At 37.3% G+C, this 13,801-nt stretch overlaps 1 protein-coding gene across 1 annotated transcript; it reads right to left on the bottom strand.

Moving 5' to 3' along the window:
- Positions 1-7,021: 7,021 nt before the first annotated feature.
- On the bottom strand, positions 7,022-13,565 carry CFAP161 (cilia and flagella associated protein 161). The gene is made up of 7 exons (XM_066328035.1): positions 13,503-13,565; positions 13,306-13,395; positions 12,827-13,080; positions 12,114-12,198; positions 11,093-11,251; positions 10,354-10,427; positions 7,022-9,415 (listed from the first exon to the last, which is right to left on the bottom strand). Exons 1-7 carry the CDS (start codon positions 13,563-13,565, stop codon positions 9,247-9,249), a joined length of 894 nt encoding a protein of 297 aa, XP_066184132.1. The 3' UTR covers positions 7,022-9,246.
- Between the last annotated feature and the right edge of the window lie 236 nt (positions 13,566-13,801).

Below are 13,801 nucleotides of genomic sequence, written 5' to 3'. Positions count from 1 at the left end.
AAATAACCATTGATTTGTATTTTTTTATTTAGCCTTCACAACGTTCTGAGTCATAATATGTATTTTTAGTCCTCTGCTAATTCTTTACCCTTAGACAATTTATGACATTTAAAATAAACAGCTAGATTATACCCCTAAAATTATACTTTTATCCATTATTCTAATGCCTTTATTAAAGAATTTAATGGCAATTGGCTGTTAAAACTCTATAGGGCCAAGTACAGCCAGAGTAGCTAAAGTCAAATCTAGAGTTTACCTAGAGGAGCAGAATGGCAGGACAGAAGAAATCAAAATCTTAGTTTGTAAGAAGAAGCTCTTTCAATCTCTCCAGAGCAGTGTGGAGTAATCCTCTCACAGCTGAATTCTGCAAAGCAGCTCCCAGGTGTTCTTAGTCTAAGTACTGAGGCCAAGCCTGTTCTGTGCACCAAATGTCACTTCTCCATCTTCCCCTCCCTGCCTCCTTGGCCACGTAGAACAGCTTGTTCTGCTCATGCAAAGAGAAATAGAACAGGAGTGGGGTTTGAGGTAACTCGTTTCTCCAGCTATTCCCAGGCCACCCACCCTCACTGAGGTCTTGAATGCAGACTTGAAAATGGATACATGTGCCAAAAAGCATCAAGGAAGAACGGGATCCTTACTACTGAATAAAGCATTAAATGAGCACTCCATGTCCAATTCTGGCATCCACTCATTTTAGCACAGATGGCCACAAGGTGGGAAGAGTTCAGAAAACCATTATAAGAGGTCTGAGGAGTGTGTTTTGCAGTAAGAGACTAAAGAATTTGTTTCATTTTCTTCCAGCAGATTGTTGCAATGTGATTTCTTTGCAGTCTGTGTACATACCGTCATGAGGCAAAATTCACAGCACTGGAATGTGAAACCAGATGCATTTGAATCAGAAATATGGTTACCTAAAAGTTCATCATTAAGGTAATTAAAACTTCCTGGAATGTTTATTCTGCAATATGCAAGTTATCACAGCAGTGATACACTAGTTTTGGCAAACTGGCTGATCTCATCTCAGCATTTAACACCCTCATAATCATTTTGGGAGCTACATTTCTGTTTAGCTCTTTATTCAAAAGCCTGCTCAGTAATTCGTATTTTTGCATTAATGTTCTGGACTGGAAGAATGCAATGTAGTAATTAGCAAGATCAGGTGAAATGAATTCACCTCACTAATGGTTTGTTTACTTAAGTGAAGCTATTAATTGTAATTTACTATGTGTTGTTCTGATTGTACTCAACATGCAAATGTTATGTAGCTTAATGAAATGTGACACTTAAACCCTATACACTTTTATTCTATAACTAGTGGCTTTATCATACTAGTATATTTTTTGCAACAGGACCTGTATAAGACAAACTGTTTTTAACTGTGGCAAAAGTGAATCCTCTTTGATCTCTAAAATGCTCTTTAAAGCAAACTTTTAGCTTCAATGACCAAGGCAGAAAAGAATCAACACAAAACTTTGTAGACTTTTATTGAAAGACATAACTGTGGCTATATTTGTCTGCTAAATTGTAATGATTTTTTTTTTTATTTCTGTGGGGAAAATAACCTAAGTTCACCTGCAAAAGCTTAATATCATATTTGATTCTCCCCAGGGAGAGGCAGTTCTGCAAGTCTAAATATGTTTTGAAGAGCTTTAGTTTCTGTTCTCCTCTTTCTCTGTAAATTTGGTTTCATGGATGTGTTTTCTGAACACTTTAAGACCTCCTTTATTGCTTATCATTTCAGTTTCAACTTCATTGTCCCATCCTCAGGAAAGTGATCATAGCAGGCTGTTATGTTGAAGCACACAGAATTCCTAATGATGAATATTCTCTTCATGACAGTTATGCAGGAGGTTTGTTCTCACTTAATTATGCTGCTCATTTGCAAAAATTGCTGACCTACCCTGGCATGATAAAAAGTTCTCTTTTGTAGAATACCTTCAAATATATTTGAAAAATTATAATTGGGCACTTATACCAATTCTGGCATATTTTTTTACAACAATAACCTGATATATTGCAGAAAACCTAAGACTGATATAGATTACATGGGCTGACTATAAAACCTTCACCACTTGTTGAATTATATGTAGTGCTTAACTTCTCAAACCAAACAGCAAGTGGTTGTGTCACGTAACAGGCCAAATGTGTGGTAAAAATTTACTTTGCCTCAATTCTTTCTGTGATGAATGAACATTCTGTTCTCAGAAATAATTGCTTGGATGAAAAGGTCGCACACATCAACCATGGAGTGCAAATGGTTACTCCCCAAATCCTTGTTAAGCTAATTTCATAGAAAGCAGGAATTTGTGTTGGTGTTTCTGAATGCTGTATAAAGCCCAGTGGTCAGAAGGAACCATTCAGTAGTCCCAAAGCGTGGCACTGTTTAAAATCAGTTAGCACTTATAGACAAAATTCCATAACCGCCCAACACGGCACCATCAGTCGATATATGGTTAGATATTAATTAGCAAAGAACAGATAAAAATGTTGAATTTCAAGTACTTCTGGAAGCATCAAAATTTTCAACAAGCAATGAGAACAATAAACTATGTTGTATCAAATGTCATGCATGTGATGCCCTACAGGGGTCATGTAATTAATGAGATAGCTACACGCATTTCTTTCAACAAATTGTAATTTGTTTCTGCAGAAAGAAGGTGGAGAAAATATACAAGACCCAGAAAACCTATATCTGGATAAACTGATAACTTAATCAAAACTATCTATCTGATTAATTCAACCTGTGGAATTTGGTGCCATTTGCAAGCAAGTATATGTAGACATATTTTATGGAAAACTTTGGAACGCCAACATACAATGAAAAAATTTTCTTTGTAATATTTCTTTGTTTTTCTTATTATCTTCTTATAAGCATCCACAATCTACTTCTTACTACCTTCATGAAAGAGCTATGCCCAGTAGGGGTAGTGATGCACAGATACAGTTAATGAGGATAGAGAGGGCACATGATACACACATGAAGAAATGCAGATCGGAACACCATTACCTGTGGTAGACAGAGAAATGAAAAGAGTTTTGTCTTCCTTTGAAACAGTGAGTGGAGATACAAAGCTCAAGTAGAGGGGATTTTTGGCTTGTTTGGTCTCTGTTTTTTACCTCTACCATGATGACTGAGTTCCAGTGTTGCCATAAAAACAAAAGACAAAGTTAACAAAATTAAAAGCTCCCAGACTGTGTATGTGTATATAACAGCAATTCATTTATACTTCTCTATATGTGTTTATTTTCATGGCACAGTTACATTCACTGGTTATTTTTGAGATGATAATACATCTTGGGTGTTCTGGCTTAACTGATGCTGCCAAAATTGTCAGCAAAAAGACCGGAAAAGCTGATGGACCTTAAACTTTTTCCCAAACAACTGCTCAGTTGTTTCTTCAGGATATGGAAGAGGCAGAAAGTCCAAGCAAGAGGAGCAGTAGGAAACCAGGGAGGAAGGGTAGAAATTTCTGTCTGACATGGATTTCACAAACCTCTGGGTTCAATCTTTTAGAGATCCTAAAACAATTATCCACAGTTATTAGGATTTTAGGAGTTATAAGGGATTTGAATATAAAGGAAAGGTAAATCAAACTAGAGTTGAGTGCCCTGTTATTCATTAGTTACTTGATTTCACTTTGCTGAGGAATTTAATAGCTTTATAAATTGTACCTGTAATATTTTCAGGAACTTCTAAACACGATTTTTGAAAATTATTTTCTTAGACTAAGATCTCCAAAGATATGTACAATATAATTCCTGACAATTTTAACATGAACAAACTGAAGAAACAGCTCTTCAGTTTCTCAGGACTGGTGTCTTTTCTGAATGGAACTTGTGCTAAGAGTAGGTTAGGTATTTTTAACTAGTATGCCATATAATTAAAAACTAAATATATGCATAAAAATAAATACTACCGTGGATAATTCTTATTCCCCTCTGTGGGTTTGTCAGACCCACAGGGACAGCACTGTGGTTTGTGGAATCTTCTCCTAGTAACTCTTACTAACATCAGAATTGCTTGCTGGATCTTCATACCCCACACTAAGAGTTTGCTACTTGGCATTGCTTTATGTGCAGACTTCATATGCCCATATCTCTGGTTATTTTCACCAGGTTTAATTCAGTTTCTTGCCATCTTACCAACACTTTTAATAACAGCTTTTGGTATTACTTACCGAGTTTCTCTGCTGTAGTTCTTTGTATTTGTGAAAAAACTATGAAGATATGGTCCCTGCCTCAAGGAGGCTATAATTAAAACAAGACCAGACTTACAGAAACATATATTCTAGCTGGCCTCTAACTAGATGGTCTGTTTAGTTTTGTTTTGACGTATTGTATGAAGCAGCATTTAACAGATGTTGGGAAATTAGCTCTCTGTGCTTCTCATATAAACTTAGAGCAGAGATTCATGTGTATGAATTAATTTCTTCATTGAATGTGGGTATTAGTGTCATCAGGCATTTTCAAATGTTTGTGCCTATTGTGCCTATTCTGCTATACTTTGAGTCCTCCTTGGCAGAAAATAAAGAAACTTCTCAAGAGAAAGTGCCTCAGCTGTAGCAATACTTTCTAGCACAATACTGATGATTCTTTTCTGTTGAGTGAAAGGTGTTGCCTTGTACAAGCCCAGCAGTGGGGGAAAAAAAGGGAAGTGCCATTTGTTTCATTACAGACCCTCTACACACAGTTTTGACCAAAAAAATCCCAAAAAAACCCAGAGTGGAGGGATCTCTCTGTGTCTTTATGCCAAGATCTCTCTCTTATTATAAGTAATGCTAACTTATTATGCAAATCCTGTAGCTGATATCCTTATGGCTGCTCATGTCCCTGCTGAAATAACACACATCCAGCAAGGTGACAGATTTTCCCACTCCTCCTCTTTGCCAGGAGAATTGGCTGTTGAGGATTAGAATCCCTTTCACAGCTTTGAGGGCTAAGTCAAAGCAGCATGAAGTGGGGAGCTGACAAAGCAAGGCTTGCCCCTCTGCGCTGTGTATGGGCAAGGAAATGAGGCAGCTCAGGCAGAGAATGGAAACAAGACCTGGGACAAAGCCTAAAACAGAATAGAATTTGAAGGGAAGTGTACCTGACAAAATGGAACAGAGATTTCATAATTTCCACCTATATTTAATGTATTTTGCATATCACATCTGTATTTTTTCCATTTTTTTATTTTGTGGCCTTCTTAGTTTAATTTTCATACACTGAAGACTTAAGTGCTTCTGAAACAACAGCAGTGGTTTTAGAAGATGATTCCATACCCACTCTACTCAAATTACAGCAGACGTGCAATGTTAATTTAGGGTGAGTGGGCACAGATGTTATCAAAATCACCCTCTTACCTGCCAGCTCCACCAAATTTTCCAGTGCTTGGATATTTTCTTCCACTGGTGTGTGGAATTTTATTGTAATGTTCTCTTTGCCTTTTTTCTCCCTCAGATGTTTTATTCAGTTCCTAAACCTTCATATGGCTTCCTCTTCTATCAGCTCTCTGAGCTAAAACAATACTTCATGACCATCACTGAACAGAAAAGCAGCTCTGAAGATACTGATGTGATTAGGTGTGAGGCCAAGAACTTGTGCTGAGTGCTAGAAGAGCACTTTATAACCACAGTAAATCAGTAAGTTTGGGCAAGGCAACATGGCAGAGGAGAAGTCATGTGATGTGAAATATGAGTTGGGGAAGAATGCAAAAGAGAGGGAAGTGAAAATGCATATTTAAACTGGATTTTCATTTTCCAGTGTTACCAAAGTGTGTGTTAACCAGTCAGCTTTTCTTTGCTGACTCTGAATTCTCTTTCTTATTTCAATATCGTGTTGCTAACACACAACTGCACACCAAAACGTGCAGGTATGAGCACTCTCTGTGCCTCAGGCCTGTGAAAAGCTATTGTAACATGGCACTAAATTTGGACTAATGCACCCTGTCCCTCAGCAAGGACTAATAACTCAGGATCAGCTTCATGCTAACAGCTTTTGAGCTGTCTGGAATGGAGGCAAAGTGAGTTTTATCTTCCCACAATGTACTTTGTGGAGCTATCCATATTTGGTCTAATTTGGAAGAAGCATTGTAAGCTTTTTTAATACATGCTGTGCCATACACCAGCAAAAAGCAAAGTGCATTGCAATGGAGGGAAGCATCACTGCCCATACTTCATGATTACGACAAGAAAAAGCAACACAATGGTCAGGTCTGGGGTGTGGTTCAGGTCTCCATTGCCTTATCCACCAGAAATGTTGTGACTCTAACTGGCAATAGCAGGATTGTTCATATTCTCCACTAATATTCAATCCCATAATTCATTATATTAAATCCTGTGTTTATCAACAAATGGATGAATTACAAACCCTACAGTGCGCTCTACATAGCCTGATTTTTTCCTACTTGATACCTACAGAATCAAAGCAGAATTATGTCAATCTGTTGTGAAAATGGGCATAATGTTAATTTCTGTAAATTGGCAAAAGCAAGAAAAGTACCCCTATAAAAATAAGCATTGCTTGTCACACATCAAGTTTCATATCTTTACACAGAAAGCGAAAGAAAAAGCTCCTAATTTCCTCTAATGATGCTTTGGTTACCAGTTACTTAATGCCCTAATTAATATAAAGAGGTTCATTGTATGCAATACACAATGTCCTGTGTTGCTCTGTCTACCTTTGTGCTTAACTTTATCTTCCAAAACCATGATGTAACATTAATGACATATTCTAGCCTAGAATTCAAGTCTGTTTTAACTTGGTTTCCTTCTGTGGCATTGTATTATGGACTCATCTGGATTTAAAGATCTCAGGCTGTTTTACAGACATGGCAGGAATTGTGCTGTTTAGAAACACGTGCTTCCATCGTGTGGACAATATTAAGAAGTGCAAAAAATAAGCTTTAAAAAGAATTGGCAAATAGAGTTAAGTGTCTGTATTTGTTATTGTGAATTAGATGAATTATTAATATGTATGATATGATATAAGAGCTCTGCAAAAATCTTTGGGTTTAACACTGCTAATGGAATCAGGAATATTGATTCAATCCTGTTTATTTTCAGCTCAAGAAATCCTTTCCAATGAGCACAGAGTGACCAAAACACACAAGTCTACAAGCTACTTTTAATAAGCACCTAATTCCAACATTACTTGCTTTTGTACTCATTTCTGTATCTGTTTATCTCTTTGTTTCTCCTCTAAGTCTTTGCAAAACTTGTTTTTGTACAGCGTGCATTGCTTTCCTTCCCCTCAAACACACACACACAAACACTCCTACCCAAAACCTCGGCCAGCCCAGGCACCCTGCCCACACAGTCCTCATTCCTGCATGAGTTCACACGAAGCTTTGTTTCAGAGATGGTTTTGATTTAAAGCTTCTTCTTGTTTCCTACATTTGACCCAGAGTTAAGAGACTTTGAGAGTTGAAATAGCTGCATCTAATACCAGTAAAAGTCCACAATGGCCAAGTTAGAAACACTACAGTGCATTCATGCAGTTTAAGTCTTACTAAACTTAAATATCTACAAAACTTTGTCTGCTGAATTTTAATATCTGCAAAATATAAGGAGATTTATGCCAATCTGTTGTGAAAATGTGCAAATTTTAACCTCTGAATGTCGGACTATTAACAGACCCTCTAGAAAAATATCAAACATCATGTTAATTATCCTTACACAGAAAATGAAAGGAAAACCTGAAAGAAGTCCCTAAAAATAATTTCCTCCATAATAGCCCATCTATAATAGGTCTGTAAAGGTTTGCACACAAGGAGTGTGGTTCTAAAGCTGTCCTCTGCAGTACAGTCCCTCCAAGCAAACCTGCATGTCACAGAAGCATGATCTGCCTCCTGCTCTGAGATCCTGTATGCCAAATGCCAGTTACCTGATGCTGCAGTCTGCTGACTTAATTTATATTGAATAAAGGCAAAACTTTGCAAGCCTTGCCTGTGGGCTTCAAACAGGTGATTTGAGAATAGAGCTTAAAGATACGTTAAGACCAATCCCTTCTCTTGAGAAAGTTCATCAGGTTTGTTCTCGAGAACTTAGAAAGTTTTAATTGACCTTTATAATCATTGAAGATCTTATGATTCAAGATCAGTGTGGTATTTTACTCAGTAGTCACTTATTTTGTGCAGAAAGAACCTGTTCTTGTGGTACAGTAGGAGATGAAATAAATATATATTTAACAAAATGGATATAATGGAATGCCATACAGTAGAAGATTCTCTGTGATGCTTTTTCAGCTTCTATATAAAGACAGATAAATGTATGCAGTAATGACATCTGTTTTCCAAGTCTTTGCATTTTATACTTCATTGAATTTGTTTTTAAGAAAATGTGAGTTTCAGTTGAAATTTCTACCCTCAAAGGCCTTATTTTCTTTTTTCATGTGGATACTCTCTGTCTAATTAGGTAGGAATATAGACTACAATCTTTTTCTTACTGGATAAACTTAAAGCATGTCATATTTGTTTTCTGCTTTGGCATTTATTTTCATGAAACTTGTGGGTGCCAAATTTTATTTGACAATTTTACCTCTACTCTCAAACTTGTTAGAAATTACTAAGGGTAGGAAAATGCATGTGGGAACATGGTGATGCATGGAAAAGGCTATTCTAAGTCTCTAGTCTGTATCACTGAGTTCAAGTTCTTGATTACTTGATATTAAAGTGTTTAGAATAAATGGACAAAAAAAATCAATTTATATCCATGAATTGGAAGGCAATTTCAAGATAAAAATCTCACTTGTGATTTAATAATTGGCTAGATGGAGGGTGAAACAAGCTCAACAACCAGCTTTCTTTCAGATGAACTTTAAATGTCAAAGCATCCCATGATAACTTTGCATGTGTTTGGTTTTCAGTGCTTTGGAAGCTGTCCACTCACCCTTTTAAAAATTGTGACAATGGTTTGGCTTTGGAAGAATTGGTTAAATATACTCCGAGAGCCAGTAATTTAATGAAAATCTATTATGTTTCCTGGGTTGTGACAACTTTTGTCATCAGTAAAGATGAAAATGGAAAAAGGAGCCTTTCCTGATTTACAATTTTGATGTGTTGTTTATCAAATTTTAAGAGTTTTTTGCCCATTATAACCTTGATGAGTTAATGAGATTATGCAATATTACTAATGGCAGACTTTCATTTCCATTTTTAAAATAAACATCTCCAAAATCTAAACAGAAACAAACAAGAATCAGTGTCTCATCAACCTCTCCTGGCTGTAGTCTTGGGCTTTTATATTCTCTGTCTTTTCATGAAACTCATTCATTCTTATACCCTTCTGGGAAAGCCTCATGTCTTTCAAGCATTGTACCATCTTCGGGACCAGGATTTCTTGTAATTATCTCCCAGTAATTCTTATCTTCTTCAACTCTGTGGGAGTTCAGATAATTGTGACAAATGACTTCAAATTCTCTTCCAAAATGAGTCCTGCAAAATCAGAAGAGATGGGATAGGCAGGGAGAATTGACATATATACAAATTCAGCAAATCTTCATTACTTGTGAATCGTATGAGATTTCCTCATTTTTCTCTTGATTTACTCAGAAATATCACTGTGCACTTTCAAATACCAGACCCTTACAAGAAATACAATAATTCACTTTTTTCCTATTAATAATTTAAGAATTTGAAATCAAAATTAATGCCACCTTTCTAGCCTCAGAGCTAAAAGCAGCCCCAGCAGAATAAGGCCCTGATACAACAACCTGATTTGCAAATGCTGGTTAGGCTCTCATCGCCTCTTCTCTCTGACTGAGGAGGATTCTGGCTACTCAAGGACTTCTACAGCCTCAACCTTTCAGGTCTTTCATCCTCAAAAACCTTACACAAATCCTCAGACAGGTCTTGCTAAGAAGCTAATGGGAAATGTTGGTAAACTCCTTAGCAGGGCCTAATCAATATAAATTTAATGCATGCATATTAACTGAATTGAGGCTTAACTTCCATTTGTTGAGACATTGATTCAGATGGACATAAGCATAGAGTTTTATGCAGTGTGTTTTGTCCCTTGTTTCTTGCACTTCTTAGCATATAATTTTTTTTCCTTCAAAAGTAACCCAAACAACTGACATTGCTCAAGATATTCAAAGGGAGAACCACCAAGAAACTAGAGAAAACTAAAAGCATGATACGGTAATGAAAAAAGAAAAATTAAAAAAAAAAAATCCAGGCAATTAAGATTGATCCCACTGTCTACAGTAGCACACATTTCAGCCAAGAAGTATAATAAGGGAAAGGAGAAATAATCCCATCCTGCATTATTTTCCATTTTCTCAGTGCATTCCTAAAGCAGCTCTCTTGCTCCTCACAGTAATGATGTTGGCACATCACTTTGCACACCCCTGCCAGCTGTAAATTATTCTTACCACACACAGAAGGTCCTTGGAACGGCCAAGTTGCGATTGGTGTAGCAATGAGTAATAATAATTTTCGTTTCTGACTGCAAAAAAAAAAACAACAAGGGAAGACACTTGACAAACCAGTTTTTAAACCAATACTGTGAATAAAGACTGTCTTTAACAATTAGTTAATTTTGACTGTGTTTATTAGTGAGCTTATTCATGTAAATGGGTCTTAGTTCGAGGCTGTAAAGGAACAGTTGTATTTGGGATACTCTGTTGTACACCAGCACTTCAGGAAGTCTAGCAGTTATCTGGTACAGGAAAATACCTTATTTACAAAAGGTTGAAAACATTTGGAAAATGATCCACTTATTCTGATGCCTTGAGATTTTTATTAGACATTTAATGCACAGGACCTCTTATTTAATAACATCTCCAAATATTGGAAATGGAATTTACTGTCTCCAAAGGCCTGATAAACACGCAAGTAATGCACCCTCACAATATGATAATGTCAGCCTTTGAAAATTTCTGATGAGAAAAAGTGAACAAGTCAACCTCAAAGTGAACAGTAGAAACAAATACTTGTATAAGCAGATTCCCTAATTAAAGTGATTGTTCCTTCCCTCTCCCTCTTTCTAAAGTAGAGATCAGAACTGGCATAAGGGAAATATGTGAATAAAAGCAACATAACATTTTTTATCAGTACTCCACCTGTTTCAATTAATTTTTCATAACATTTCCTACAGTTTTAATGTCTTACAGGAACAGGAAATCCTTCATGTTCAAGACGCAGTTGTGGATCCAGGGACTTGGCTTGCCAGAAGGTCAAATAGGAAAGCTCAGCTGTCAAAAATACTTTCTGAAGGCGAGATTTTTTAGCAAAATCTTTAAATGTTTTGTGGTCACTTGCCAGATAAAACTGTAAATGAAAATATATATTAAGGACAGTATTAATGTAAAAGAAACAAGAAATGTAATTTTAAAACATGTTTTTGAACAAAAAAACCTTTTCTCTTGGCCCTTGACAGATCAGTCTTCCCAGCTAAAACTATGCAAGCAAAATCCACGGGATAGACTCTATAGTGTTGATAAATTCATTAAGTAGTTACTCTACATGCAGATTTGTGAATACTGATTTAAAATTGGATTTACATTCCAAATATTTTTATCTCACCAAACTGATTGTTCAGAAGGGAAACTTTTTCAAAGTTGTGGTGATTTCTTTTGAGTGCATATGTATGTGTAATGCCTTATTTGCTTTTCATTTGCAGAGGGAAAGAATGTTACTATTTAATAGAAATCTGCTTCCTCAGAATGATAGAATAGTGCTTGAATTTATATTCCTGCTATGGATTATCCTCATAAGAAAGGAAATCTCATTTTGGGCTTTCACAGCATATTCTGAGTTGGAAGGGACCCAAAAGGATCATGAAGTCCAACTCTTAATTGAGCTGTTCAAAGTCAAAAAACTCTAAAATCTCCTTGAAAAATCCTTTCATAATCCACCATCTAATTGTGATTTTTTTTTCCTTTCTTTTTTAGATTTCCTTAATTCAGTCATTCTGGCTAACAGCCCTCTTGGTCTGCACACCTGACCTCAGGCAAGTAGCATAAACTTTCTAATTACATATTATTTATCTTGATCTATGCATGATCCTGAGCATGTTCTGTAAAACTAAGATTGCAACAGTATACAGCTTTATATATCTATTCTTGGAGAGGGATTCAATGCACATTATCAGTTTATGCTACTGCTGCCATTTGCAACTTTATTGCCTTACCAGTTTGTCAGAAACCCCTCCTTTTGTCCCAAGAACAAAGTTTTGCCCGTATCGAAGTGGTTCACCCACTGCACTTCCATCAACACTGTTAAAATTGTAAAAAGGAAAAAAAGTACATACAAATCATCAGTTTTTCTATTGTTTAGGTTTTTTGTCTGTTTTGGTCTACAGTTAGATGTTCCTTTGTGACAACATTTTGTATTGTTTACTTTTTTAAATGGGTAAAATATCTTAACCTAAGGCAGAGCCTTTTACTATGGAGCAGGACCCTGTTCTTCTCTTTTTTTCTCCAACAAACAGCAACAATAAAATATATATTTGAGAGAGAGATTATGCTGGGGTTTTAGAACAGAACCATGTCCTCTTCATGGAAGGCAAAAGCAATGACACATATTTCTGCTTGCAGGAGAGTGAATATTAATTTGGACATGTTTTATCTGCAACTGGAATAAAAACAGCAGCAGAATTTATCAAATGACACAGTGAACTTGATTCTGTCTTCACACCTAAGCTGATTTAGAGGTCCTTGGAATTAATCAAAGTAATATGGAGCATAGAATCAAGCTTAATTCATGAATGAAGACTCTTTCTTAAATAAATTAAATTTACTCATATTTCTATGTATATTAGCAAACTTGGTTGCATATTTCTCCGAACAAGATACCTAAAACTAAAATAATAGCTGATAAACAACTCAGAATAAAGTAGCAGACCTTACAATACAGAAAGTATTCCGACCCATGGGGTCCACACTCTTGACTGCACTAAGTCCACTTGAGAGCTGCAGGGGTTCGTCAGAATACAGGGACACTTCCTCCATGTCAACAGCCAGAGTCACATCCCCACACATTTCGGGGTCTCTCTCCTCCGAGGTCCCTTCCAAATCCACGGATTTGTTGTCTGGGTTCATAAGCAACACGGTGTCTCCAAAGTGAACAAATCCATCAGAAGATATTGACAGCTCTACCTAAGTTAGAATTTACACAATATTTTACAGAATTATCTGAACCTAACATCAGAAGTATTTTAGTATATAGTATATATATAGTGTATATATATAGTATATATAGTACATATATACATGGTATATACATACTATATATTTATTTTAGTTCCGTATCATTCTTAGCGCATGCAGTACAAAGCGTTATGCCATTCTGTGTAGGATCTTGGGGGCCTCTTTAAAAATTACCCTCTTGAAAATATTCTCTTGAAGCCTGGCTAATCTCTGTATTAAAAGTTGTCCTTGCTCTCTCTTCCGGATAAAATCCCTCAGGAGATCCTGTTGGCAAAGGAGAGAGGAACAGATGTGTTATCCAGCACCCAGAATCTCGCGTTTGCACTGGATTTAGGGAGCCGGGGGCAGCCCGGAGCGGGGGATGGCGGTACCTCGTGCGCGTACTCGTCCTCCAGCCAGTTCCCGATCCGCACTCCCAGTCTGTAGGAGGCCATGGCCGGGCCGTTCCGCGTCCCCCGTCGCCATAGCGACCGCGCCGCGCCGCGATTGGCCAGCCAGGGGAAGGCGGGCCCGCGATTGGCCAGCCAGGGGAAGGCGGGCCCGCGATTCGCCAGCCAGGGGAAGGCGGGCCCGCGATTGGCCAGCCAGGGGAAGGCGGGCCCGCGATTGGCCAGCCAGGGGAAGGCGGGCCCGCGATTGGCCAGCCAGGGGAAGGCGGGCCCGCGATTGG

This window comes from Sylvia atricapilla, chromosome 13 (assembly GCF_009819655.1).
Source record: "Sylvia atricapilla isolate bSylAtr1 chromosome 13, bSylAtr1.pri, whole genome shotgun sequence".
NCBI lineage: Eukaryota > Metazoa > Chordata > Aves > Passeriformes > Sylviidae > Sylvia > Sylvia atricapilla.
The sequence above is the reverse complement of the archived record's forward strand: the minus strand, read 5'-3'. Positions and strand labels throughout refer to the sequence as shown.

Bases quoted from the DNA above. Each gene is read 5' to 3' on its own strand.
- CFAP161 (XM_066328035.1), bottom strand. From the start codon at position 13,565: ATGGCCTCCTACAGACTGGGAGTGCGGATCGGGAACTGGCTGGAGGAC. The intron at 13,396-13,502 runs GTACCGCCATCC...CTTTGCCAACAG, and splicing joins AGGACGAGTACGCGCACGAG to GATCTCCTGAGGGATTTTAT. The intron at 11,252-12,113 runs GTAAGGCAATAA...TTTCATTTACAG, and splicing joins GAGGGGTTTCTGACAAACTG to TTTTATCTGGCAAGTGACCA.